General features: G+C 27.7%; 1 protein-coding gene across 1 annotated transcript in view; it reads left to right on the forward strand.

Moving 5' to 3' along the window:
• The window catches only part of LOC119605090 (protein kinase C, brain isozyme), a 31,022-nt gene extending 16,038 nt beyond the window's left edge, over positions 1-14,984 (forward strand). The window contains exons 2-11 of the mRNA XM_037958033.1: positions 8,142-8,270; positions 10,031-10,187; positions 10,319-10,436; positions 10,513-10,623; positions 11,554-11,679; positions 11,747-12,012; positions 12,082-12,283; positions 12,347-12,535; positions 12,601-12,741; positions 14,620-14,984. Of these exons, the coding sequence (XP_037813961.1) occupies positions 8,142-8,270; positions 10,031-10,187; positions 10,319-10,436; positions 10,513-10,623; positions 11,554-11,679; positions 11,747-12,012; positions 12,082-12,283; positions 12,347-12,535; positions 12,601-12,741; positions 14,620-14,772 (1,592 nt within the window). The 3' untranslated portion in view covers positions 14,773-14,984. The remainder of the gene's footprint in view (positions 1-8,141; positions 8,271-10,030; positions 10,188-10,318; positions 10,437-10,512; positions 10,624-11,553; positions 11,680-11,746; positions 12,013-12,081; positions 12,284-12,346; positions 12,536-12,600; positions 12,742-14,619) is intronic.
• The last annotated feature ends 9,207 nt before the right edge of the window (positions 14,985-24,191 follow it).

Consider the following 24,191-nt stretch of genomic DNA (forward strand, 5'->3'; position numbering starts at 1 on the left):
CTAGTCTATAGTCTAGTCTATAGTCTAGTCTATAGTCTAGTCTATAGTCTAGTCTATAGTCTAGTCTATAGTCTAGTCTATAGTCTAGTCTATAGTCTAGTCTATAGTCTAGTCTATAGTCTAGTCTATAGTCTAGTCTATAGTCTAGTCTATAGTCTAGTCTATAGTCTAAGTCTAGTATAGTCTAGTCTATAGTCTAGTCTATAGTCAGTCTATAGTCTAGTCTAGAGGTCTAGTCTATTCTAGTCTAGTCTAGTCATTAGTCTAGTCTATAGTCTAGTCTAGTCTATAGTCAGTCTATAGTCTAGTCTATAGTCTAGTCTATAGTCTAGTCTATAGTCTAGTCTATAGTCTAGTCTATAGTCTAGTCTATAGTCTAGTCTATAGTCTAGTCTATAGTCTAGTCTATAGTCTAGTCTATAGTCTAGTCTATAGTCTAGTCTATAGTATAGTCTATATTCTAGTCTATAGTCTAGTCTATAGTCTAGTCTATAGTCTAGTCGATAGTCTAGTCTATAGTCTAGTCTATAGTCTAGTCTATAGTCTAGTCTATAGTCTAGTCTATAGTCTAGTCTATAGTCTAGTCTATGTCTAGTCTATAGTCTAGTTCTAGTCTAGTCTATAGCTAGTCTATAGTCTAGTCTATAGTCTAGTCTATAATCTAGTTCTATAATCTAGTCTATAATCTAGTCTATAATCTAGTCTATAGTCTAATCTATAGTTTAGTCTATAGTCTAGTCTTGTCTAGTCTATAGTCTAGTCTAGTCTAGTCAAGTCAAGTCAAGTCAAGTCAAGTCAAGTCAAGTCAAGTCAAGTCAAGTCTAGTCTATAGTCTAGTCTAGTCTATAATATAGTCTATAATCTAGTCTGTAGTCTAGTCTATAGTCTAGTCTATGGTCTAGTCTATAGTTTAGTCTATAGTCTAGTCTATAGCCTAGTCTATAGTGTATTTTATTGTATAACCTGTAGTCCATTGAGTAAAAAATATTCATCTAAATTCAATTGCATATTTTTTGGGTTTAAACATAAATTTTTTTCTATTGCATACTTTTTGGAAGTTGCAAAAACGATGATTTTCTTGCATATTTTTTGACTTTAGTTTAAACAAAATGTTTAATGCAATAAATTTTCGTTATAAGGAGAAATATTTAAATTAAATTTTTCTTAAACTAACTAAACTACAAGCAGCTTACTAACATGACCTGTGCTATAATAAGGTTAGCTTCCATTTTGTACTTAAAGGTATAGAAAGATCTTTATTTGAAACTTCTTTAAAAAAAAAAAAACTGCCCTTTTAAAGTAAAAGCTTTTAAGTTTATAATAACCTAAAAGATTTGTTTACTATCTCGGTAGCTACATACATTATGCAGCTCATAAATAAACTAACATATTGCTAAAATAGTAGCCAGAAACCATTTATTTAACCCTTAAACCAGGCACAACAATTCCCTTTAGCACAATGATTACACTACTCTATGCCTTGACCTCTTAACTAACAAACATTTTCTATGTTTGGCTACAAAAATATTTATTTTAATAGAAAATGGAAAAACTAAAAACAAATTACTCCCACAATGTTGTAGCAAGCAACACATGGTCAAAGTTTTATTGATGGACGACGACAGTACGGTCAACACAAGGATTTTTTGTTATATTGATTTTCTTAAGGATTATTTGGTACTTTATTACAAAAAGGCAAGAAGGATAAGAAATTTGAAATAAAAACAATTTTCCACATGATTTAGTTTCTGGGAAATAAAATGAATGATGCCTAGAGAAAAACATTTGTTTGGCGGAAATTTTACTTCTTTAGCCTGTTGTAGGGAGTTAATATTTTTTTATTTGGCAGTTTTTGTTTGGTTGTACATTTGTAGGACATTTGTTACATGCATGTGTCATTTCTGGTTTAACACATTTTTTTCCAGTTAAATAAGTGAATGGATGGATGGATGAATGAGTGAAAGAAAAGAAATTGGGTTTTCAGGCAAAATGTCACAAAAACAAAAAGGAAATTGAAAGTTGAAATATTATTATGTTTGTGGTAGAGTTTTATATGGGAGATTTCAAGGAAAAAAGTAGAATAATTCAATAAATTATTGTGCATTTCAATTCCAATATAAGATTCATTATAATTGCCATTTTTCAATAATAAAGCATACTTTTAGGAGTGAAAGTCTTTAAGTAAGTTAATAAAGCATATTTTCGAGAGGCCGAAATAAATTTCTAATAAAAACTGTTGCCTACAATCCAGGCATTACTTCTTTTAACAAATCATTGCCTAATTTTAGGCTTTAACAGTAAACAACATCCTTTAATAGTTTAACCTATATTTTCGTAAAAATTTCCAAACAATTAATGCGTGTCAACTATTGTTACATAAATATTTAACTATTTTTATCACTTTTCCACAAATATTTATACACACACATATGTACATACATTGATTTGTTTATAATCAAAATGGAAATAATGTAAACACACGTCCTTTTTAATTACTACATTTATTGATTATAAATTTAATCATATGGGGAAAAAGAGTGTAAAGCAAATACATATAAAAATATAAAAACATTTTTGTCACATACATGATTAAGCAATAATTTTTCAAAAGAGCGAATAATGAATAAAATAATTATATATACACGTAGCTGGTGTATGCAGACATGTGCGATATAAAATAGAAGCTGACATGGTCAGACAGACAGGTGTAGTAAGTGACAGTAGGCGGGTACTTGATTTTGAAAGTAAAACTACAAATTTAATGACTTCTTAAATTGTAAAAGGTAGACTTTGAAGTAAATTTAAAATTGGCGCCTAAAAGTTTGCAAATAAATTTTAAAAGAATTATTAAATAGCTTAAGGTATGCAATAGAAATTTGATAACAAATCACTTCTTAAATGACTAGAATAAAATATTATCAATTATTAACTAGACTATAGAAGAGAATATAGACTAGACTATAGACTAGACTAGAATATAGACAAAACCATAGAATAAAGATTAGATTATAGACTAAACTATAGACTAGACTATAGAGTAGACTATAGAGTAGACTATAGACTAGACTGTAGAGTAGACTATAGACTAGACTATAGACTATACTATATACTTGACTACAGACTAGACTATAGACTAGACTATAGAATAGTCTATAGAATAGACTATAGGCTAGACTATAGACTAGACTATAGACTAGACAATAGACTAAACTATAGACTTGACTATAGACTAGACTATAGACTAGACTAGACTATGGACTAGACTATAGACTGGACTAGACTATAGACTAGACTATAGACTGGACTAGACTATAGACTGGACTAGACTATAGAATGGACTAGACTATAGACTAGACTATAGACTAGACTATAGACTAGACTATAGACTAGACTATAGACTATACTATAGACTAGACTATAGACTAGACTATAGACTAGACTATAGACTAGACTAATGACTAGACTATAGACTAGACTATAGACTAGACTATAGACTAGACTATAGACTAGACTATAGACTAGACTATAGACTAGACTAAAGACTAGACTATAGACTAGACTATAGACTTGACTATAGACTTGACTATAGACTAGACTATAGACTAGACTATAGACTAGACTAAAGACTAGACTAAAGACTAGACTATAGACTAGACTATAGACTAGACTATAGACTAGACTATAGACTAGACTATAGACTAGACTAGACTATAGACTAGACTATAGACTAGACTACAGACTAGACTATAGACTAGACTATAGACTAGACTACAGACTAGACTATGGACTAGACTATAGACTAGATTATAGACTAGATTATAGACTAGATTATAGACTAGATTATAGACTAGACTAGACTATATACTAGACCAGACCAGAGACTAGACTATATAGTAGACTAGATTATATTCTACCCTAATAACTAGACTATCGACTAGACTATAGGTAAAACAATAGACTAGACTATAGACTTGACAATCGACTAAGCTATAGACGAGACTAAAGACTAGACAATAGTCTGACTAAAGATTAGACTATAGACTGAACTATAGACTAGAATAGAATATAGACTAATCTATAGTCTAATAAATAAACTAAGCAATAGACTAAATTATAGACTAAACTATACACTAAACTACAGACTAAACTATAAGACTGGATTGTAGGCTAGACTATAGACTAGACTATCGACCAAACTGTCGACCATACTATAGACTTAATTATAGACCAGACTATAGACTAGACAAAAGACTAGAATATAGACTAGACTATAGTCCAAACTATAGACTAGACTATAGTCTAAGCTATAGACTATACTATAGACTAAACTATAGACGGGACTATAGACTACAGCATAGGATATATACCAGACTATGGTCCAAACTATAATCCAGACTAGTGTCAGACTATAACCACTGACAGCAATTTATCATAACTCTTAAGAAAGTTAAAAATTTAATATTACAGCCAAAAAGTATGCTCATCGTAATATATTTAAAACTTTTTACATACATAAAACTTATATTAAAATTTATATCTATATGCCATTTAAACTATGTGATTATATCAATGAGCTTAATTATATTTCATGGTCTCACATATTATATATCGAGTATATCTACCTCACTTTTTCAAGCAATTACTTTCACTAACCCTTACCATATGTAATTAAAATTGATTAAAATTCAATTTTCAATAAATTTCGTAATTTATTACATTGACTTTATAACTACTTATGATCGTTTAATCTGCGTACTCATATACACTATAACAAAAAGACAAAAATTCGAAAATTTATTTCAAAAGGAAACACAAATAAAAACACTTTCGTTGTATATTTATGTATGTGCTAATTTTGCAGCCGTAAAATATGCAACTGTTTTTTATATTTTTTCTGGTTGTTGCTTATTTTACCTTGACAAAAAAGGTATGCTTTAATTTCCGTTATTTAAATTGAAAATATTGACAAAAAAATGAAGCCTGAAGAATCTTAAAGCTTTTACTGATATGGTATTTTAAGGTTTAAAAGGAATATGTTTATAGATCATGTGTGTAAAGGGATAGTTTTCTGTAAAAATATTAAATTAAATTAAAAAAATCTCTCCTTAAACAATCAAATTTCTAAGAAGTACTAAGAGTTGATTATTTTTTTAAATGTGTGGTATACCTTGAGGCTTTTTAAATGTCACAAGTAAAGTATAAAATTGTGGGTTTTAAATCAGAAAAGTTTAAATTAAAGGTCAGTTTATAACTGAAAACTGAAGTATACTTTGTGGGGTTTTACAATTTGTTGCACATAGTTTATAAAACTGAAATAGAAGACTAGACTATAGCGTAGACCATGACTAAATAATTGACTCGAAAACCGACTAGACTGTAGACCAGACTAGACTAGATTATATATTATAAACTAGATCATAGACTATACTATATACTAGGCTATAGACTAGACTATAGGCTAGACTATACTATAGACTAGACTATAGACTAGACTATAGATGAGACTATAGACTAGACTATAGACGAGACTATAGACTAGACTATATAGTCTATAGTAGACTATAGACGAGACTATAGATTAGACTATAGATTAGACTATAGACTAGACTATAGACTGAACTATAGACTAGACTATATACTAGACTATATACTAGACTATGTACTAGACTATAGACTAGACTATATACTAGACTATATACTAGACTATAGACTAGACTATGGACTAGACTATAGGCTAGACTATAGACTAAACTATTGACTAGACTATAGACTGGACTATAGACTAGACTATCGACTAGACTATAGACTATAGACCAGACTATAGACTAGACTATAGTCTAGACTATGGATTATTCTATTGACTAGACTATAGACTAGACTACAGACTAGACTATAGACTAGACTATAGACTAGACTGTGGACTAGACTATAGACTAGACTATAGACTAGACTATAGACTAGACTATAGACTAGATTGTAGACTAGACTGTAGACTAGACTATAGACTAGATTGTAGACTAGACTGTAGACTAGACTATTGACTAGACTGTAGACTAGACTGTAGACTAGACTGTTGACTAGACTATAGACTAGACTAGGGTATAGACTAGACTGTAGACTAGACTATAGACTAGGCTATAGACTAGACTGTAGACTAGACTATAGACTAGACTGTAGACTAGACTGTAGACTAGACTATAGACTAGACTATAGACTAGACTATAGACTAGACTATAGACTAGACTATAGACTAGACTATAGACTAGACTATAGACTAGACTATAGACTAGACTATAGACTAGACTATAGACTAGACTATAGACTAGACTATAGACTAGACTATAGACTAGACTATAGACTAGACTATAGACTAGACTATAGACTAGACTGTAGACTAGACTATAGAATAGACTATAGACTAGACTATAGACTAGACTATAGACTAGACTATAGACTAGACTATAGACTAGACTGTAGGCCAGACTATAGACCAGACTATAGACTAGGCTATGGACTAGACTGTAGACTAGACTGTAGACCAGACTATAGACTAGACTGTAGACTAGACTATAGACTAGACTATAGACTAAATTATAGTCCAGATTATAAACTGGACTAGACTATAGACAAGACTATGTTGCATAGTCTACACTACAGACTACAATATAGTGCAGACGATGGACTAGACTACAGACTATACAAAAATCCGGAGTATAGAATAGATTATTTTCCACTATATAGACTACACTATACTACACTTATATACTACACTATAGTCCAAACTATAGACTAGACTATAGTCCAGACTATAGACTTTACTATAGCCCAGACTTTAGTCTACAATACAAACTACAATACAGTTCAGACGGCTAACTACAGGCTATACAATAACCCGGAGTATAGACTAGACTTTAGTGCAGTATAAGGACTACACTATAGACTATAGTTCAAACCATAGTCCACACTATTGTCTAGACTATAGACTACACTATAGCCTAAACTATAGTCCAGACTATACACTAGACAACATACTATATAGTAATATAGACTATAAACTAGACTATTCGCCAGACTATAGAATTTACTGTATTTTTGACTATAGACTAGACTATAGACTCAGACTATAGACTAGATTATAGTCCAAACTATAGACTAGAGTGTAGTTCATTCTATAGATTAGACTGTGGTCCAGACTATAGACTAGACTGTAGTCAAGACTATATCCTGGACTAGAGTCCATAAACATATTTAACAGGAAACATTAACTTTCTGTAAAATAATATAAATATATATATCTCTATTTCCTTGATTATAACATTCAAACCATTCTTTTGCAATTAAAATATCCTTTAATATTGCCTACTTTAGGGGTCATTATTAAAAAACAAAATCTCATACGAAAAAAATATTAATATAACCGACCAACTTTATCTTTAATTAGGCAGTTTTACTTTATAGTTAAACAAAAATCCAACTTTATTAAGGTCAGCACGCAAAACAAAAATCACTGCATATGTTTAAGCATTTGTTATTAAAAACTTTACTGCATAGTTTTAGGGGGAAAACGTCATAATTAAAATTAAATAAAATGTTGAAAAATATTGCTAATTAGATAAGAAAAAAATAAGTTGAATTAAAAGCAAAGGCTTTTTCCTACAAAAACAAGGTAAGTATTGAATAAATTTTTCCTTTGAAAGAAAAGGTAAGTAGAATATCCGGATCAAGAATTTTAATGGTTTTTATGTTTTCTATATAAATTGAGGAAAATGTTTAAATGTCTGTATGTTTGAGCTTCCGAGTGATTGTGTCTTTAAGAGTGTGTGAGAGTGTATCTTCAAGTCCTGTTGTATCCTTTTAAATCATCTTCCTACCACAAAAACACTTTCTATTATTAACAAAACTTACTATTTTACTATATTAAAAAAACCCACTAACCCACCCAACCACCAACTAATTTAACTTTGTAGTTTGAAAGCTAATACCTTTTCTAACAATTAAAAATTCTAAAATGTATAAAATATAATTTTTAACAAATAAACTAAATGCAATTTTATTTTATTTTATATTTTTGTTTTATTTATTTTTGTAAACATTTTCCAAATTAAATATCAAAAAAAAAACAAAATGTTTAAACTAAATAGCATGTGACATGAACGTACATGCACGTTGCAAAGAGAACGTGCCCAGCTTATGCGGATGTGATCACACTGAACGACGTGGACGTATTCTATTGGAATTAGTTGTTAAGGAAAATACTCTAACCGTACAGAGTAAGTAGAGTATAATGCGAAACAAACTAAAAACAAATGTTTAATTTAATAATAAGACATTATGAAAATGTTTAAAAAAAAATAATTTTTAGTTGGAAGTGTTGAGTTTTTTTTTTAATAAACTTTAACTGTTATCTATGCCATGAAAGCTTAGGAAGTTAACGCTCATTAAATGTAATGAAGTCCCTGTGAAATGTAATAGTTGAACTTTATTAAAGGGGTAAATGAAAAATAATGTTTTAATAGGGATGCTCACAGTTTAAAGTAAAAGCAGAAAATTTTGTTTTACGGGATCAACTAGACTTTAGTGTAAATCCGAGACTATAATATAGTGTATAGTCTGGACTATATTCTAGTGTATAGTCTGGACTATAGTATAGTGTATTGTCTGGACTATAGTCTAGTCTAGAGTCTGGACTACAGTCTAGTCAATAGTCTGGACTATAATCTAGTCAATAGTATGGATGTAATCTATAGTTTGGCCTATCGTTTTCTATATAATCTGACCTATAGTCTGGACTATAGTTTTCTCTATAGTCTAGCCCATAGTCTAATCAACAATCTGGACTATAGTCTATTCTGAACTACATTCTAGTCTATAGTCTGGACAATAGTCTGGACTATAGTCTCCACAGTAGTCTGGACAATAGTCTTGACTATAATCTGGACAATAGTCTGGACTATAGTCTGGACAATAGTCTGCACTATAATCTGGATAATAGTCTGGACAATAGTCTAGACTATAGTTTGAACTATAGTCTAATCTAAAGTCTAAACTATGGTGTAGTCTGGGATATTGTCTAAACTATAGTCTGAACTATGATGTAGTCTGGGATATAGTCTAAACTATAGTCTGGATAATAGTCTGAACTATAGTCGGGACTATAGTCTGAACTATAGTCGGGACTATAGTCCGGACAATAGTATTGACTATAGTCTGGACAATAGTCTTGCCTATAGTCTGGACAATAGTCTAGACTATAGTCTGGACAATAGTCTTAAATGTAGTCTAGTATATAGTCTGGACTGTAGTCTAGTCTATTGTCTTGGCTATATTCTAGTCTATTGTCTGGGCTATAGTCAGGACTATAGTCTATAGTCTGAGCTATAGTCTGGACAATAGTCTAGACTATAGTCTGGATAATAGTCCGGACTATAGTCTGGACAATAGTCTGAACTGTAGTCTAGTATATAGTCTGGACTGTAGTCTAGTATATTGTCTTGGCTATATTCTAGTCTATTTTCTGGGCTATAGTCAGGACTATAGTCTATAGTCTGCGCTTTAGTTTGGACTATAATCTAGTCTATAGTCTGAACTATAGTCTAGTCTATAGTCTGGACTATAGTCTAGTCTATAGTCTGGGCTATAGTCAAGTCTATAGTCTGGACTATAGTCAAGTCTATGTTCTAGACTATAGTCTAGACTATAGTCTAGTCTATAGTCTGGGCTATAGTCAAGTCTCTAGTCTGGACTATAGTCAAGTCTATGTTCTAGACTATAGTCTAGTTTATAATCTAGTTTAATCTCCAATTTAAGAGTTATTTCTTATCAATTGCTCCCACTGTGCCTACGATTGCGTAAAAATTCCAAACAAATTGAAGGTTTTATTGTTATAATACTGAAAAGGCTATTGTTACAATAGCTCTACTGCAATAATCTTAATCTCACGTGATTATACATATTTTTCTATTTAACATTTTCCATGTTCATATGAAAAGAATTTAAAATTTCTTTTATTTTCTTTGGTGTCGTTCAACAGTCAAAGAGGGACGTAATCTCATTCCAATGGATCCAAATGGCTTAAGTGATCCATATGTTAAAGTTAAATTAATACCCGATGAACATGATAAAGGCAAAAAGAAGACACGCACCATAAAGGCATCATTGAATCCAATATGGAATGAAACTATAACATAGTAAGTAAAAAAAACTATAACATAGATATTTTAAGGAGCTTAAAACAATTCTCCTAGGTTTATAGCTGAACCAGACTAAACGATCAGATTTAAGTCAAAGTTTAAAACTTATTATTTAATACTATTTTTAGTGAACTTAAAGCTGAGGACAAAGATCGTCGCGTTTTAATAGAAGTTTGGGATTGGGATCGTACTTCACGTAACGATTTTATGGGTGCTTTATCGTTTGGCATTTCGGAAATTATCAAGGTAATGTTTTCAAGATTCATTAAATGATTGTTTGAAAGATGCATTAAAAAAACTTTGAAACTTTAATATTTTCTAGAATCCTGCCAATGGCTGGTTCAAATTGCTAACCCAAGAAGAGGGTGAATACTATAATGTGCCATGTGCTGATGCTACACAAGATCTACTCAAACTTAAATCGCAAATGAGAGTAAGTTTCTAAGAGACTAGAGTAGACTAGTCTGGATTATAAAGCAGACTTTAATTCCAACTTTAGACTAGACTATAGTCTCGGCTACAGTCTAGACTACTGACTAAACTATTTTTCAGACTGTATATAGAAGAAACTTAAGTCCAGGCATACTATAGTCCAAACTATAGTTCAGACTATAGTCAGATTATAGACTAGACTATAGTCCAGACTATATACTAGACTATAGTCCTGACTATAGTTCAGATTATAGTCCAGCCTATAGTCCAGACTATAGTTCAGAATATAGTCCTAACTATAGTTCATACTATAGTCCAGACTATAGTTCAGACTATAGTCCAGATAAAAGTTCAGACTATAGTCCAGATTATAGTTAAGACTATAGTTCAGACTATGATCCAGACTATAGGTGGACTCCAATCCAAACTATACTTCAGACTATAGTTCAGATTATAGACTAGACTATAGTCCAGACTATATACTACACTATAGTTCATACTATAGGTCAGACTGTACTCCAGACTATAGTTCATACTATAGTTCAGACTATACTCCAGACTATAGTTCAGACTATAGTCCAGACCATAGTACAGACTATAGTTCAAACTATGGCCCAGACTATAGTTCAGACCATACTCTAGACTATAGTTCAGACTATAGTCCAGACTATAATATTGACTATAGTTCAGACTATGGTCCAGACTATAGTTCAGACTATAGTCCAGATTGTAGTTCAGACAATAGTTTAGACTATCGACCTGACTATAGTCCAGACTATAGTTCAGACTATAGTTCAGACTAAAGTTCTGTTTATAATCCGGACTATGGTTCAGATTATAGTCCAGACTATGATTTAGACTATAGTTTATACTAGACTAAAGTTCAGACTACAGACTATAAAAAGCTTTTATACAAAAACTTTCCTTCCAGAAATCTTCCCAAAGAAAACCCATGGTTATGCGCTCCGAAACAAATCAAAATGTTGGCAAAACTGATATGATCAGAGCATCAGATTTTAATTTCATAAAAGTTTTAGGCAAAGGTTCATTTGGCAAGGTGAGATTTTGCATAAAGATAGCTCTTTTCAAAAAGCTTTTAATATTATTTACTTATCTATCAAAAGGTCTTACTAGCAGAACGCAAGGGCACTGAGGAACTATATGCCATTAAAATCCTAAAAAAAGATGTCATAATACAAGACGATGATGTTGAGTGTACCATGATTGAGAAGCGTGTCTTGGCCTTGAGTGAAAAACCACCATTTTTGGTACAATTACATTCCTGCTTCCAGACATTGGATCGTCTATTTTTCGTTATGGAATATGTTAATGGCGGTGATTTAATGTTTCAAATACAACAGTTTGGCAAATTTAAAGAGCCAGTTGCTGTGTAAGTTTTTCGTTTGGAACTCATGATCGAGGAATATATTTTGATGTGATATTTTATTTAAATTTATAGATTTTATGCTGCCGAAATAGCGGCCGGTTTGTTTTTCTTGCACAGCAAGGGCATTTTATATAGAGATTTGAAATTGGATAATGTTTTATTGGATTCAGATGGTCATGTGAAAATAGCCGATTTTGGCATGTGTAAAGAGAATATTTTAGGTGATAAGACGACAAAAACCTTTTGTGGCACACCGGATTATATAGCACCAGAGGTAGAGATTTTTGCCACGATTCACTTAAAGCTTTTTTATTAAATTGTTATTTCTTGTAAACAGATTATTTTATATCAACCTTATGGCAAATCGGTAGATTGGTGGGCTTATGGTGTTTTACTGTATGAGATGCTGGTGGGTCAACCACCTTTCGATGGTGAGGATGAGGAGGAATTGTTTGCCGCTATAACAGATCATAATGTTTCCTATCCCAAGAGTTTAAGTAAAGAGGCCAAAGAGGCTTGCAAAGGCGTAAGTTTTTTCTTTAAATTTAGTTGCAGATCAAAGTATTTTTCTAACTTTATTTTCTTTTACAGTTTTTAACTAAACAACCTAATAAACGTTTGGGCTGTGGACCATCGGGTGAGGAAGATGTGCGTTTGCACCCCTTCTTTAGACGCATAGACTGGGAGAAAATAGAAAATCGTGAAGTTCAGCCACCGTTTAAACCGAAAATTGTAAGTTTTTTAGCAAAGAATTATAAAAAGCTTTAGAAACTCTTTTAGAATCTTCATGAAGTTTTTTTAAAGCTTAGAAATATTTCTCTATTTTTAGAAAAGTTCAAAAAGCTTTAAAAAAACGTTTTTAAAGTTTCAAGAAGATTTTTTAAAAAGCTTTCTAAAGCTTCAAGAAACTTTTATAAACAGCTTGAAGCAGCTTTTAGAAAAAGTTTAAAAAACCTTTTTTTAAGTTCTAAGAAGATTTTTTCAAAAAACTAAAGCTTCAAGAAACTATTATAAACAGCGTTAAGAAGCTTACAAGAAGCTTTTACTTTTAGAAAAAGTTGAAAAAAGAACGTACCTATAGCTTCAATAATTTTATATAAAGTTTCGAAAACCATTTCAGAAAGCTTTTCTTAAGCTTTTATTCCGAATTATGAATATTATTTTACGGCATTGAACTATTTTTTATAACTCTAAAAAAGTTTTTTTAATTCTTTAAGATTTGTATCAAAAAGCTTTCAAAGGTTTCTAAAAGAAGCTTTTAGAGAACAAAATTAAAAAGCTAACAATATTTTAATAAAAACTTTAGAAGCTTTAAGAAACATCTTTAAGGAAAGCTTTAAAAATAGTTTAGGAAAAGCTTTGAAAAGCTTTTAGGGAAAGTTTTACAAAGCTTTTAACAAAATGTTTACGAAGCTTGAAGAAAAAGTTTTACAAAGCTTTTAAAAGATATTTTTAAGAAAAGCTTTTAGGAAAAACTTTTAGAATTTTTTAGAAAAAGCATTAAGCTTCCAGAAAAGCTTTTAAGGAACTCTTAAAAAACTTGTCTAAAAATTCAAGAAAATTATTAAAAGATTTACGAGGCTTTTATAAAGTTTGAACTTTAAGCCTCTTTTTCATAAAAATTTAGTGTTAAGAAACTTTTGGGAAAGATTTAAAGAAACGCTTGAAAAATGTGTCTAAAAATTCAAGAAAATTAGTAAAAGTTTTATGGGGCTTTTGTAAAGCTTAAACTTTAATAAAATGTTTTGAGCTTTGGAGCTTTAATAATTTTTTTTTTAATAATGCAAGCATTCCTTCATTATTAAAGTATTTTTCTCTAAGAAGCTTTAATAAAAATTCTTTAGAATGCTTTTAAGAAGCTTTTAGAAACATGTTAAAAAGCTTTTGGAAAAAATTTTAAGCTTTTAGAAACATTTTAAGAAATTTTTTTTAATAATGCAAGCATTCCTTCATTATTAAAGTATTTTTCTCTAAGAAGCTTTAATAAAAATCCTTTAGAATGCTTTTAAGATGCTTTTAGAAATATGTTAAAAAGCTTTTGGAAAAATTCCAAGCTTTCAGAAAAATTTTAAGAAATTTTTAGAAAAGTTTTAAAAAACTTAAAGAAGCTTGTAGTGCGTTAAAATATTTTGTGGTCTAACTTTAACAAGCTTTTAGTTAAAGCTTAAAAAACGTATTTGAAACTAGAGGAAGATAGTTAAAGCTTTAGAAGTCGTTTGTAAAGCTTTAAAGAAACTTTTATTAAGTTTTATAAATATTTAAAAGTTTTATAAAGCTTTTAGAAAGTTCCAAAAAGCTTTAAAGAAGCTTTTATTAAATTTTATAAATATTTAAAAGTTTTAGAAAGCTTTTAGAAAGTTCCAAAAAGCTTTTTAAAGCTTAAGAAAGCTTTTATTAATATTTATAAAAGCATTTGTAATCATTTAAGAAGTTTTTTTTTAATGTTTCAAGAAGCTTTTCTAAAGCATCTGAAAAGTTTGTTTAAGCTTCTAAAAGCTTTGCTAAAGCATTTGGATACTATTTTTTAAGGAAATATTATTAAAGTTATTTTCTTTAAGTCTTTATATAATATATAATGTTATATTCTTCTGTCTTCTCTTTCCTTTACAGAAACACCGCAAAGATGTCTCCAATTTCGATAAACAATTTACTTCGGAAAAAACCGATCTAACACCCACTGACAAAGTATTCATGATGAATTTAGATCAAAGCGAATTTGTTGGTTTCTCCTACATGAATCCCGACTATGTAGTGCCACTATAAAAAGCCTGCGATTGCAGTAACAAGTAAAACGAACAAAAACAAACAACAGTAAAAAAATTAAGCGGCAAAAGCTCTAGGTACAAAATACTACTACTACTCGAGTATAGGAATAACACAAGTCCAATGATTGAAATTTAAAAAAAAAAAAAAAACAGAAAAGAATATTGAAGAAAAAAGTTTGTTTGAGCCAAACAAACACTCTACAACATTGGCACGTCTCTCCAAAATTCAAATGTAATCTTAAAAGAATTGATATTGTTTATTTAAAAGAAATTTATTATTATTATTGTTATTATTATATTTTTAAGTTAAAAAAATATTTGTATAATTTAAAAGAACAAAAACTTTATGCGAATTAAAAAAAGACAAAGCAATATTATTTAAGTTTTAAGTTATAGTAAAGAAAATATTATTACAAAAACAAAAACAAACAATAAATTTTTAATTAAAAAAAAATTAATTTTGTTATAAAATGATTTTGGTTTTATTATTTTGTGTATGAATTAGAATTTCTTTTCGTGAAAAGCTTTAAGAAGCTTTTTTAGTTTTTGTTGTGTTATAAAAGGTTTTCATTTTATTATTTGGTTTTTTTGGTATTTACTTTTTATTACAACTTTTAAAAGCTCTTTTCTTTGGTTAACCCAAAAGAAGCTTTTTGTTATAAAGCTTTTTGAATTACTGTATTTTTTTTAATGCTTTAAAAAATTTTGTTTTCTTTTTTTAATTTTAAGCTTTATATTTACAAAAGCTTTCTGTTTTGAAGCTTTTGAAAACATTTTCTGTTAAATAAAACTTCTGAAAGCATTTGCCTTTGAAGCTTTCGTTATTAAAGTACTAGTCTTTAAGTTTATGAAGAGCCTTTTTTTAAATTTCTACAAACTTTTGTTATAAAAGCTTGCTTCATTAAAGCTTAAAGTTTGTTGAAGCTTTTTGACTTAAACCTTTTGAAAACACGTTTTATTTGTTTTTAATAAGTTTTCATATAAAGCTTTTCTAATTAAAGAAAACTTCTTTTAATTGATTTTAATAAGTTTTTATTTAAAGTTTTTTCAAATACAGCTTTTAAAAGCTTTATTAATATAAGCTTTCAAAGTTTTTCTTTGAATTTCTGAAATTATACTTTAGTAAAGCTTTTTTTTTCATTAAAGCTTATAGTTAATTAAAGTGTTTTTTATAAAGCTTTTTTTATAAAGCTTTTGTTTTAATAATTTAAAAAGATTTAAAACTTTTAAAAGCTCTTTTAATTTAATCTTTTCTTTGAATTAATTCTTCATTTTTCTTTTTCTTTAAATTTATGAACCTTTATTTATTAAAGCTTAAGGTTTATTGAAGCTTTTTTTATAAAGCTTTTGCATGCATTTTTTCCTGTTTTAATGATTTGTGATTAAAAGCTTAATCTGTAAAACTATTTTTAATAAAGTGAATTTCATTAAAGATTTTTCTTGTTTCAATAATTTTTAATTTAAAGCTTTTTTCCTATAAAGCTATTAAAAGGTTTTTAAATTAAGCTGTTCTCTTTAAACTTTAAACTTTTTGATAGTTTCTTCATTATATATAATTTAATTCATTAAAAGCTTCTTTTCACAAAAGTTGTTTTTTCTGATTTTTTTAAAGTTTTATTAACTCTAAAGCTTTAAAAGTTTTACTCATTAAATATGTTTTTTCATAAAAAGCTTTTTTTATAAATATTTTAAAAGCTTTTTCACTAAAGTTTTTTATTCAACCTTATTAAAGTTTTTTATTAACTCTAAAGCTTTAAAAGTTTTTCTCAAATATTTGTTTATAAAAAGCTTTTTTCTAAAAATATTTTAAAAGCACTTTTTCATTAATATTGTTTTTTTAAACCTTTTAAACGGTTTTTGTTAAAACTTTTTATCAAAAGCTTTTTGTTCTTTAAAGCTTTTGCAGCAGTTTTAAAAGAAAGCTTTTGAAACTGTTTAAAAGAAAAGCTTTTATAGTTGTATATTGGCATTAAAGCTTTTGAAAATCTTATTTTTCAATTATGTTTCCTTTTATAAAAGTTTTAAGTTTATTTACGTTCTATTCAAAGCTTTAATGCTAAGCTTTTCCGAACTATTTAACAACATATCGAACAAGAAAAGCAATATAAAATATTTCTCCAACTATTTCATGAAATTATTAATTTTACTTTTTAACATTTTTCTTAAAATTTTTTTATATAAAATAAATTTTTATTTTATAAAATAAAACCATAGATTTTAAGCTTTCTTTACATAACAATCATCATCTTTATAAAACTCTACTACATATTCAGCAATAATTTTTTTTTTTTTTTTTTTTTTACTTAAAAAAACTTTAGCCTATATCTAGGCTGTTACATTAACTTATAAAACTTAAAAAAATCAAAGCCTACTTTAAGGCTTTAACTTCATAACAAATGCAGCAAATAATTTTCATAGAAAAATAACCCTCAAAAAAACATTAAATCACAACAAAAAACTTTGTAAAAATTCTGTAAACTCGTTATTACTTTAAAAACCAAAGCAATATGCGCTACATCGTATAGTTTAAATTGAAATAAAACTAAATTTTAAGAACATTAGACACAATTAAAAATTTAACAGAAATCACCATTAAAACTGCTATATAGAACAGAATCAAATACATATCTTTAACATCACTTTAAAAATAATAAACAAAAAAGATTTAGAAACTCAAAAAAAAAATAAAACTAAATAAACTAATTCCTGCTAATTTCTAATACTTTTCAAAGTTAAAGAAAATAATGAAAGGAACTGTAAAACCGTCTTGAAACCAATGACCAAGAAGAAAGCTTTTCAGTTTATAAAGAACTCCCCATCTTGTTGAAGTACCCAACAACTTTCTATAAATTCTTACGAACACGTTCTATCAAAACTCTTTTCCAAAGTCTTGACACACATTAAAATCAACTTATTTCTAAAAGAAAAGCTTTGTTAGCTTTTAATAGCCTATGGTATTAAAATTACATTTTTCTACATTACAAACTTAGGACTGTTTAAAAGCGGTAGACAAAACAAACTAGTTAAACCGTTAAAAGCTTTTTAATATCTTGTTTATTATAATTTTTTAGAAGTTACTTTCTTCATTAAAGCTTTCATAAAGATTTAAAGCAGATCCTTTAAAAAAGGTTTTTCCCCACAGCTGTTACGAAGTCTTTGTAATAAAAATATACTTAAAAGATTTTTACATATGAAAGCATTATTCATTAAAAAGCTTTTAAGACACCTATTCCATTACAGCTTTTAAATAGTTTTATACACCGAAATTTCTAAAAAGCTTTTGAATTAAAGATTTGCCTTAAAAATTTTTTCCATTAAAGTTTAAGAAAGCTTTTACAAACTTGTTTAAGCTTTCTACCTTTAAAGAAGAACCTTTGTTCGTTAGAAACTTTAAAAGCTTTATTGAATACAGCTTTAAACATGATTTTTCATTAAAGCTTTTAACAAAGTATACGTCACTAGAGTTTCTGTTAAGCTTCTGATTTTGTTTAAAAAGCTTTTTACATATTAGAAGATTTTAAAGCTTTTTACAATCTTTTTTTCTTAGATCTGGTAAAAGCTTTTAAATTAAAGAAGCTCTTTTAACTTTATTAACTACAGCATTTAATATGATTTTTTTATTAGAGCTATTAGAAAGCTTATTTCAATAGAAGAAAGCTTTTGATTTCAAAAATTTGGATATTTGAATGTCTAATTAAAGATTTCAAACTCTTTTTATATATTAGAAGCTTCTTGTTAAAGCTTTTTTGAAACTTTTTTTCCATAAAAGCTTTTAAAATTTGAGAAAGAACTTCAGTTTGTTAGACCTTAATTAAGATTTTTAAGCATTATTGACTACAGCTTTAAACTTGGCTTGTCATTAAAGCTATTAAAAAGCTTATTTAACTAGATCTTCTAGAAAGCTTTTAATTTAAAGATTTTAGACATTAGAATGTCAAATTGACATTTTTAAAAGCTTTTTTTCATGAAGTCAGATTTTTCATTCTATCTTTTAAATTGAAGCTTTTCAAAATTAATCTCAACAAGTGCTTCTAAAAAGCGTTTGAACTTAATATTTATTTTAAAAGCTTTTTACAGCTTTAAAGCTTTTATAAACATTATTCATTAGATCTTTTAAAACACTTATGAATGAATGTTTTGATTTAAAAGCTTTTGACATTCAGGAAACTACTCGTTTATTATACTATAAAAGCTGTTTAAGTTTTATTGTTTACAGCTTTAAACATGATTTTTCATTAAAACTTTAAAGAAAGAACTTCTAAAAAGCTTCTTATTAATTAAAGATTTCTTTTTATAGCTTTTGTCATATTTAAATAAAGCTTTTTGCATGATTTGAATAAAGCTTTTTATTTGAAGAATAGTTTTTAACAAAACTTTTGCCTTAAAATGTTTGAAAGCTTTTATAAGCTGTTCTTTTAGAAAAGCTTTTTATTAAAAGTTTTAAAAAGATTTATTTTCTTTAAATAATAAGTAAGCTTTGATATTAAAAATAAAAGCTTTTTGTATTAAACTTTTTGGTATCTCTTTTTGTATTAAAGCTTTAAGAATTGTTCTTTACAAAATCAAACTTTGAAAAGCTTTTAACTTTTGAAAATTTCCCTGATGTTTCCACATTTCTTTTTGATCCTGCTCAGTAACTCAATAAGAGTAATAAAGCTTTAAAGCTTTACATTTTATTTCCACCTGAATTTTCTTTAAAGGTAGAACAAACCTTCTTTCAAATAATAGCTAAAAAGCTCAAGATAGTTTTAACTATTTATTGCTAATATTTCTATTAAAAATTAAGCTCAAATAAGCTTAAACATATTTCCTTAAATATCTAGAAAAAAACTCAACTTTTATTGATATTAGAAAAAGCTAACGCATTTCAAAACTAACTTAAACTTTCAACAAAATTTTCGAAACTTTCTTCCCTTAAACTAAAGATTTCTTAACTAAATTAAAAATATGAAAAAAATATTTGGAAAAAAGCTTCCAAACAAGGGAGCTTTAAAATTTTATTAAGAAAAATATTAGTAAATATATAAAAATACCACAAAAAAAAACAAACTCGTTTATAAATAATGTCTGCCCCTGCATTACAAAAAAAACGAGTATAATTTATAAACTTTAACCGAAAAAAAGAAAACGAATAAGTTTTTATTTAAAAATTTTATTAAAAATAAATAATAAATTATTAAAAATTAAAGTAAAATTTTTTTTATTAAATAATTATTTTTGGTGTTTTTAAGCAATAACTAAATTTATTAAATAGGAGTCTACAAGTACCACAAGTGAAATAAATAGAAAACTAAAAAATAATTTAAGAATTGAAAAAAAACCTACAAAAAAAATATTGAAAAAAGAAATTAAGATTTATAAGAAAAACAAGTCTTCAAAATATTATTAATATAGGTGGTTAAACAAAAAAACTCATACATTAATAAAAATCATTAAATATTTTAAGCCTTAAATAAATTAAACTAATTTATGAGTGTTAGATAAACATAACCTAACTATTTAAGAAACAATTTACATTTAACTAGGGAACTATTTTCAACTTTTTGAAACTTATTAAAAAAATGTTTAGAACTTTTTCAAATTTTATATTTTTATTCTAGAAAAAAATAACAACAATGTCTTCTTCCAGACTACAGTTAAATCTATAGCCTTGACTATAGTTTACCCTATAGTCTTGACTATAGTTTAGTCTATAGTCTTGACTATAGTTTAGTCTATAGTCTTGACTATAGTTTAGTTTATAGTCTTGACTATAGTTTAGTCTATAGTCTTGACTATAGTTTTGTCTATAGTCTTGACTATAGTTTAGTCTATAGTCTTGACTACAGTTTAGTTTATAGTCTTGACTATAGTTTAGTCTATAGTCTTGACCATAGTTTTGTCTATAGTCTTGACTATAGTTTAGTCTATAGTCCTGACTATAGTTAAGTCTGTAGTCTTGATTATAGTCTTGATTATAGTTTAGTCTACAGTCTTGACTATTGTCTAGCTATAGTCTTGACTATAGTTTAGCTATAGTCTTGACAATAGTTTAGTCTATAGTTCTGACCATAGTTTAGTCTATAGTCCTGACTATAGTTTAGTCTATAGTCTTGACTGTAGTTCAGTCTATAGTCTTGACTATAGTCTTTTAGTCTACAGTCTTGAATATAGTTTAGTCTATAGTCTTGACCATATTTTACTCTATAGTCTTAGCTATTGTTAGTCTGTAGCCTTGACTATAATCTTTTAATCTATAGTCTTGACTATAATCTTTTAGTCTATAATCTTGACTATAATCTTTTAGTCTATAGTCTTGACTATAGTTTAGTCTCTAGTCCGGATTATAGTTTAGTCTATAGTCCTGACCATAGTTTAGTCTATAGTCATGACTATAGTTTAGACTACAGTCTTGACTATAGTTTATTTATAGTCTTGACTATAGTTCAGTCTATAGTCCTGACTATAGTTAAGTCTACAGTTTAGTCTATAGTCTTGACTATAGTTTAGTCTATAGTCCTGACTATAGTTTAGTCTATAGTCTTGACTATAGTTTAGTCTATAGTTTTGACTATAGTTTAGTCTATAGTTTATTCTATACTTTAGTCTATAGTTTAGTCCATAATCCTGCCTATAGTTTAGTCTATAGTCTTGACTATAGTTTAGTCTATAGTCTTAACTATAGTTTAGTCCATAGTCTTGACTATAGTTTAGTCTATAGTCCTGACTATAGTTTAGTCCATAGTCCTGACTGTAGTTAAGTCTATAGTCTTGACTATAGTTTAGTCTATAGTCCTGACTATAGTTAAGTTTACAGTTTAGGCTATAGTCTTGATTATAGTTTAGTCTATAGTCCTGATTATAGTTTAGTCTATAGTCTTGACTATAGTTTAGTCTATAGTTTTGACTATAGTTTAGTGTATACTTTAGTCTATAGTTTAGTCCATAATTCTGACTATAGTTTAGTCTATAGTCTTGACTATAGTTTAGTCCATAGTCCTGACTACAGTTAAGTCTATAGTCTTGACTATAGTTTAGTCAATAGTCTCGACTATAGTTTAGCCTATAGTCTTGACTATAGTTTAGTCCAAAGTCTTGACTATAGTTTAGTCTATAGTCCTGATTATAGTTTAGTCTATAGTCCTGACTATAGTCTTGACAATAGTTTAGTCTGTAGCCTTGACTATAGTTTAGTTTATTGTTTTGGCAATAGTTTATACTATAGTTTTGACTATAGTTTAGTATGTAGTCTTGAATATAGTTTAGTCTATAGATTGACTATAGTTTATTCTATAGTCTTGACTATTGTTTAGTCTATAGTCTTCAATATAGATTAGTCTATAGTCTTGACTATAGTTTAGTCTATAGTCTTGACTAGAGTTTAGTCCACAGTCTTGACTATAGATTAGTCTATAGTCTTGACAATAGCTTAGTCTGTAGTCTTAACTATAGTTTAGTCTATAGTCTTGACTATAGTCAAAACTATAGTTAAGTCTATTCTCAAGACTAGAGTTTAGTCTATAATCAAGACTATTGTTTAGTCAATAATCTTAACTTTAGTTTTCTCTATAGTCTTGACTATAGTTTAGTCTATAGTCATGACTATAGTTTATTCTATAGTCTTGCCTATAGTTTAGTCTAAAGTCTAGGCTATAGTTTTGTCTTTATCTATAGTATTGACTATAACTTAGTCTATAGCCTATACAGTAGTTATTAGTCTAGTCTATAGTTTCGGCTATAGTTTAGTCTATAGTTTCAGCTATAGTTTGTTCTATAGTTAAGTATATAGCCTTTGCTAATCTTTAGCCTATATCCTATAGTTTACTGTAACTTCTTCATGGATCCACTTCCCATGCAACTATTACTTTAAAAAACTAGAACTGACCTACAGCAGGTACTTTAAAATTTCACTTAAAACACAGAATTCTCTTACATTTCTTTGAAAGCAAAACTTTAGCTTTAATCGTATAACCCAAATACTAAAGCATACTTTAGGGTAACATTAGCAAAAACAAAGTGTTGCCTACATTTACATACAAATACAGAAACTGAAATTTTACGAATGACCCAACGCTTGAAAAAAAAGGTTTAAAATAAATATTTTCTCTACAAAAATGCATATAAAATGAAGCATATTTTTAGGAAATCTATAAATATGTATTTTTTTTAAATTAGTAGAATTAGCATTTTCCTTTTTTCAAATAAAATTTAGACATATAAATTAACATAAAGTTAAGTATTGTAAAGGGTGGTGGAAGCACGTTATGGTATGGTTCTAAAATAGTTTATTAAAACCTCACACTTAAGCCGTTTTTGCTAAAAGGTTTAGCATACTTTAAGGCTAATATAAATTGAAAATTTTAAAGGAATTGTGTGAAAAAACATGAGAAGTTAATATGATATATATTATTTAGTATCTCTAGAGACTAGTTTTTCTAGCCTATAATTAAAGTTTTCTATATATAGTGATCAAATTTCCTTGTTTTTGAGGTTCTCCAAAATGCAACTTTCTCAAATTTTCTTTAGCTTTACTAAACAACTTAAAAAAGACCTTATCTAAACTAAATTTAAGACAATTTTTAAGCTAAATATCATTATCAATCAAGCGAAATAAAAGTAAATCATACTACATATATAAATATATTTTATAACTTACTTTATAAATATTAAAAACTAAAATAAAAATAATTAAATACTAGTAGCAAAGCTATATTTATAACTAAACTAATAAAAAAAATAAAACTATTTAATATAAAATATTATTAATATTTAATAAAACATAAAAACTCGGAGCATTAGTACCTATACTATCTTAAGTTTAAGCCAAAAAGAAAAAAATATTTTCTTCTATTAAAAGGTAAATTATATGAATATAATTATATAAAACAAATTATAGACTTTATAATACAACAACTTTATATACACTAAATTATTAAAACAAAAAATTAGAGTTAAAAAAGGGTACCAAATATTACATACTCTAGTCTGGATTATAGTTTAGTCTATAAACTTAACTATAGGTTAGTCTATAATCTTGTCTAAAGTTTAGTCTATAGTCTTGACTATAGTTTAGTCTAAGGTCTTGACTATAGTTTAGTCTTATCCCAACAAATGTTAACACTTTTTATTATAATTATTTAATATATTAAAATTAAATTAGAAATTTTTAAAAATTTAACAGAAAAATCTACAAAAAAAAAAATATTTTTGAATCATGGTTAGTAACTTTAATTAATTTATATTACTTATAAATAATTTTCTTAACTTTTTTTTTAATAAATCACTAGTTTAAAACAAAGTTATAAAACCTATTTTAAAAATAAATTTTACTAAAATTACATAAATAATATACTTGAAACATATTTAAATAAACTCATCTTTATTATACAATTTAATACTTATATAGAACACAATTTTCAACTTGAAATAGTAGTAAGT

This window comes from Lucilia sericata, unplaced genomic scaffold (genome assembly GCF_015586225.1).
Source record: "Lucilia sericata isolate MDLA Ls3-8-SP2 unplaced genomic scaffold, ASM1558622v1 Contig000456F_arrow, whole genome shotgun sequence".
Classification (NCBI taxonomy): domain Eukaryota; kingdom Metazoa; phylum Arthropoda; class Insecta; order Diptera; family Calliphoridae; genus Lucilia; species Lucilia sericata.